The 5,993-nt window shown below is 57.4% G+C and overlaps 1 protein-coding gene across 1 annotated transcript in view; it reads left to right on the forward strand.

Annotated features, from left to right (window-relative positions):
- The first annotated feature begins 1,071 nt into the window (after window positions 1–1,071).
- Window positions 1,072–5,993, forward strand: part of frmd4a (FERM domain containing 4A) — a 67,697-nt gene continuing 62,775 nt past the window's right edge. Inside the window, 2 exon segments of the mRNA XM_056282705.1 lie at window positions 1,072–1,345; window positions 5,454–5,461. Coding sequence (XP_056138680.1) covers window positions 1,159–1,345; window positions 5,454–5,461 — 195 coding nt within the window. The 5' untranslated portion in view covers window positions 1,072–1,158.

A 5,993-nucleotide genomic window follows, 5' to 3' on the forward strand; every position in this document is an offset into this window, starting at 1 on the left:
ACTCAGCTCATCGGCCCACTACCCTCAGCGGATCTAAGCGGCTGGCCGGTTGTCAGGAGGGATAAAACATCCCCGCGCGGCCCCGGAGTCTCTCCGAGCTTTAAAGTGGACGTTTGCCGTAACGAAGGCATCCATTTTGAATGGAGACCCTCACGTTTATCTTGTACAGGAAGAACCCGGCGACGGTGCGGTTAGTGGGTGTGTGCATCTGTGTGTGCATCTGTGTGTGCATCTGTGTGTGCATCTGCATAATGGTGTGCGAGTGTGTGTGTGTGTTGACTCTCTTTTTGTGTTCCGGTCCAGACAGTGCTGGAAGAGAAAGCTGGATGTGGGATTTCAGAGATAATCTCCCTACCAGATGGCAAAACATCCCATATTCCTTTTGAGGTCCCCCACGTGATCCCTACATGAGGGTTGGGGCTCTGTGTGTGGGTGGGTGGGTGTGTGTGTGGGTGGGTGTGTGTTGGGTGATGAAGGCTGTCGTCACACTCAAAATATTGTGAGATCACGTGATAGGCTGCATATGCTAATAACCGCCGTAACGTCATATTAATCCAGTGACCTGGTTAAGCCCCCGGCTGAGAAGAGGGAGGGGCAAGAGAGAGCAGAGTGGGGGGGTGGGGTGGGGTGGGGGGTGGGGGGGGCACAGGGAGAGTGATAATAGAGGGAAAAGCCGGCAGCCAGTGGTGGAGAAGGAGCGCAAGGGAGCGAGAAGGAACAAAGCGCGCTCTCCCTCTCTCCCTCTCTCCCTCTCCCTCACACACCCAGAGACAGACACACACACAGACACACTCACACAGACAGACACACACACAGACACACACTCTCTCTGCTAGACACACACTCCTTTACCTCGGCAGGCGCAGAGTGGAGCGGAGCTAAGCCAAGTAGAATGGGCAGAGTCCTGACACACGGGGAAAGAGAGGCAGCGAGAGACCCGCGCTCTCCACCACGCTGAGGGAGGGAGAGAGGGGAGAGAGAGAGAGAGGGGGAGAGAGAGGGGGAGAGAGAGACGACAGGGAGGACAGGACGGGAGTTGTGCAAACACACACACACACACACACGTGTGCGCTCGTACCCTGAATGTGCCGTTTCTTCCGCTCCCACGCGTCGTACGCGGGCTGAAACCCGCGCCGAGGTGCCGCCGGACTGGACGGGATGGCCAGGACCCCGACCTCCCACATGCACACGCTCACACGCACACACCCGCACGCGCCCGCGGACACGCCGGAGCGCACGATGGTGGTCCAGGGAGCGGTGACGCCGGGCCGGACCCGCAGGCTCATGTTAAAGCTGCCGGTGGGGACTCTGCGGAGGAACAGTGGGGAGAGGGTAAGACGCGCTAGTTTCCCCCTTCCCCTCTCCTCCCATCTGTGTCTCTCCCTCTTTCTCCGGCAACCCCCGGTACCCCCCCCTCCCCCCCTCCCTCCCCGTCTCCTTTATTACCCCCTTCTTTGACTGCGTCTCGATGCACCGCTGTGTGTTGGTGGGGTTTAAAAGAAGTCCTCGGCTAATCCGGGGGACGGTCGTAGAGTTAAGTTGGAGAAAGGCAAGGGGGAGAGTAAAGCTTTTAATCTCTGTAGTGGACGATACCCCGCCCCCTCTGACCCCCTCTCTCTCTCTCTCCCCCTCTCCCCCCCCCCCCTCTCTCTCCGTCTGTCAGTCTAACTCTGTCAGTCCACCTCTCTGTCCGTCTCCGTCACCACTGACATATTCCAGGGCTGTTCTCAAGGTTAAAGAAATAGCCCTGCTGGGGGAAGTGCCGTTTCTGGTGTGCAGCAGAGTTGGCCGTCACTGTCAGCGGAGTTCCTCTAATGTTGCATTGTTTAGCTTCCGACAGCCAATCACAAACATTCCCTGCACTTCCTCTTCCTGGCCTGTCTACTTATTGTCACAGTGAAAATCGGTCTGCCTGCTAAGGCAGCGCTGCGTGTGTGTGTGTGTGTGTGTGTGTGTGTCTTTAAGTTGGATCTGAAAGTCGGACCGGGCCTGGGCTGCAGGGAGAACAGAAAGAACCGGTCCCCAGCTGAGAGCAGGAATGCCTGTTGCAGGGTTGACACTTAAATCAGCCGCACGGACACGCCGTGACCTGCCAAGCCGTTCGCCTCACTTACAAAGTCGCTCGGCCCACACGGCGAGCGAGCAGGGCGGGCGTGGGGAGGCCGGGGGCTCTGGGTGGCACACAGACCTGCGAGCCTGTAGGTATACGTAGGTGTGTGTGTAGGTGGGTGGGTGTGTGGGTGTGGGTGTGGGTGGGTGTGCGTTACCTCGTTTGATTCATGCTGCTATGAAGCAGGCTGAGCCTCCTTCATGTCCAGACCGCTCTCGCATTAAGTGAATCAGACATAAGTACAGCGTGTGTGCAGGTGATGAGCAAGCTGGGCTTAACGTTTCCCCAAGCTATCACTTTTAGGCTTTCTGTAAACCCCCCCACCCCCACCCCACCCCCCGGAATATTTCCCATGGGGCCCTGACGCGGTCCTCCTCAAGTCAACGCCGTCGCTCTTCTCCCAACGGCGTTGTGTCCCGGCTAGCAGCACTTTGGAGGCGTTCTGTTGACTCGTCTGACGACTGCCGGTCTGTTTTTGTTCCCTCTGCAGAAGGGCAATGCATTTGTATGCAGGGGTGCGTTGTACCACACACACACACACACACACACACACACACACACACACACACACACACACACGCTGCACAATCTAACCTGGACGAACTAAAACTGATTGCTGATTGTCGTTACAGCCCGCTATCAGAAGAGTTTTGGTTGTGTTTGTTATATTTGTTGTTAAAAATAGCAGAGGGGGGCGTCCGGGTAGCGTGGCGGTCTGTTCCATTGCCTATACATGAGGATCCCCGGTTCGAATCCCCGTGTTACCTCCATCTTGGTCGGGCTGCCTTACAGACACAACTGGCCGTGTCTGTGGGTGGGAAGCCGGATGTGGGTATGTGTCCTGGTCGCTGCACTAGCGCCTCCTCTGGTCGGTTGGTGCACCTGTTCGGGGGGGGGGCGGCTGGGGGGAATAGCGTGATCCTCCCACGTGCTACGTCCCCCTGGTGAAACTCCTCACTGTCAGGTGAAAAGAAGTGGCTGGTGACTCCACATGTATGGGAGGAGGCATGTGGTGGTCTGCAGCCCTCCCCGGATCGGCAGACGGGGTGGAGCAGAGACCGGGACGGCTCAGAAGAGTGGGGTAATTGGCCGGATACAATTGGGGAGAAATGGGGGGGGGGTAAAAAAAAAGAAGCAGTAGAGATTGTCTGGGAACGCCACACTCCAAATAATGTGGACTGACTTTACAGTAGAAACACACTAGTATGTCAGTTTGTTAGTAGCCGTGCAGGTCTGTACAGCGCATGATGAACTGAACCCGGGTCTCAGTAACAGACTGACCCCGGGTCTCAGCAACAGACTGACCCCGGGTCTCAGCAACAGACTGACCCCGGGTCTCAGTAACAGACTGAACCCGGGTCTCAGCAACAGACTGACCCCGGGTCTCAGTAACAGACTGAACCCGGGTCTCAGCAACAGACTGACCCCGGGTGTCTAACAGACTGACCCCGGGTCTCAGCAACAGACTGACCCCGGGTGTCTAACAGACTGACCCCGGGTGTCAGTAACAGACTGACCCCGGGTGTCTAACAGACTGACCCCGGGTCTCAGTAACAGACTGACCCCGGGTCTCAGTAACAGACTGACCCCGGGTGTTAGTACCGGACTGAGTGGTTCAGTCTGTGCCAGACTGTGCTGGACGTTCATAATGGAGCTGGGTGGTCACTGTGAAGGAATATTTACCATCATGCTACAACTGTACACTGTTATTATTATGCTGCTCTCAGCTGGGAGACTGGAGCTGCTGTATGCAGGCGGGCACACACACACACACACACACACACACACACACACACACACACACACATCCCTCAACCCTCAAACCACACATACACACACACACACACACACATCCCCCAACCCCCAAACCACACACACACACACACACACACACACACACACACACATCCCCCAACCCCCAAACCACACACACACACACACACACACACACATCCCCCAACCCCCAAACCACACACACACACACACACGTGCACACACACACATGCACACATGCACATCCCCCAACCCCCAAACCCCCCACACACGTGCACACGCACACACACATGCACACACACACACACACACATCCCCCAACCCCCAAACCCCACACACACGTGCACACGCACACACACATACACACACACATGCACACGCTCACATCCCCCCAATCCCCAAACCACACACACACACACACACACACACACACTCACATCCCTCAACCCTCAAACCACACATACACACACACACACACACGCTCACATCCCCCCAATCCCCAAACCACACACACACACGTGCACACACAGACGTACACACACATGCACACACTCACATGCATTTACACACTCACATCCCCCAATCCCCAACCCCCCCCCCCCACACACACACACACACACACATCATCATCATTACTGGAGAAATGCATATTTTTTCTAACGGGGGGGGTCCCCCTCTCTACTGGCTGGGGGGGGGCTGGGGGGGGGGGGGTCCCTCTCTGCTGACTGGGGGAGACTGGGGGGGGGTCCCTCTCTACTGGCTCGGGGGGGGGGGGGCTGGGGGGGGGGTCCCTCTCTGCTGACTGGGGGAGACTGGGGGGGGGGTCCCTCTCTACTGGCTGGGGGGGGGGCTGGGGGGGGGGTCCCTCTCTGCTGACTCGTCGGTTGTGTCGCTGCCAGCTGTGCAGACAGACAGGGCTTCTTGTTGTGAGGTGCATGCAGTCACGTGGGCTCATCGCCGCTCCATCACCCGCTGGAGAGAAGAGCAGCGACGTGTGTGTGTGTGTGTGTGTGTGTGTGTGTGTGTGTGTGTGTGTGTGTGTGTGTCTGTGTGTGTGTGTGTGTGTGTGTGCTCAGCGTTTCAGGTAATGAATGCGTGCGTTTGTGCGGCCTTCACCACGTTTTTCGTCTTCTCCCCCACACGGGGAGAAAAAAGTAAAACCGTCCAGCTCGCTGACGGCAAACACAGGCCCGATCTTTTTTTTCCAAGACGCTTTCGTGAGGCGCGATAAACGACTTTCCTTCTCCCGCAACGGCACGCCAACAGACGTGAGCCCTGCTTCTGAGGCCCAATTAAAAGCGGCTGTCTGCCATGTTTTACCATCGCCTTCACGTGTCCCCACAAAGGCATCAGAGGGATTTCACAGGCAGACACAACCGCAGCTCGGTCCTGCTCTGACTTGTCACGTTGGATAACCGAGTTACCGGCCCAGCTCCGCTCTTATGCAACTGCAGTCACGGTCCGCGTGGACGGGTAGTATCACACAGTAACACACGTCGCCGGAAGTCTCTATCAGCTCGCTGGAATGTGGCGCTGGAGATGTTGCTGCAAGCTCCGAGCCTGTGAGAAGCACGGTGCGTATTTAAAACCCCCTCATTTTATATCCTGCAGCGTCTCCCGGTAGAATGTGCAGTCATGCGCCGCGTCGCCTTCCAACAGTAACGCTTTCCTGCTTCACCCTCACCGCTGACTACTTTAACCAATCAGCAGTTGGAAGTTTTTCCGCTCCCTGCGTGGGAAGATGGCGGCGCGAATTCGCGTCTGCGGCGGCCTCACCCAGTGCCGTCCATGCAGTGCCTTTGTCCACGTCTGAGTTTTGTCTTCGTTTGATGGCTGGGAGAGCTGGCGCTGGATTGGCTGGGAGAGCGATGGGGCGGGCTAAGCTAACTGCTAGCCCATGCAGACCTCGCCTGGCGTAGGCTGTGTTGTTTTTGACGTCCGGTGGGCCTGGGGCTAGCTTTGTCCGGTGGGCCCGGGGACCATGGCCCGTCTGAAGCTGTGCCCGAGGAGGAAACGTTGAGGGCGGTCCGACAGGACACAGAAGCGGGGCGGGCTAAGCTAACTGCTAGCCCATGCAGACCTTGCCTGGCGTAGGCTGTGTTGTTTTTGA

This window comes from Lampris incognitus, chromosome 6 (assembly GCF_029633865.1).
Source record: "Lampris incognitus isolate fLamInc1 chromosome 6, fLamInc1.hap2, whole genome shotgun sequence".
In the NCBI taxonomy this organism is placed as follows: domain Eukaryota; kingdom Metazoa; phylum Chordata; class Actinopteri; order Lampriformes; family Lampridae; genus Lampris; species Lampris incognitus.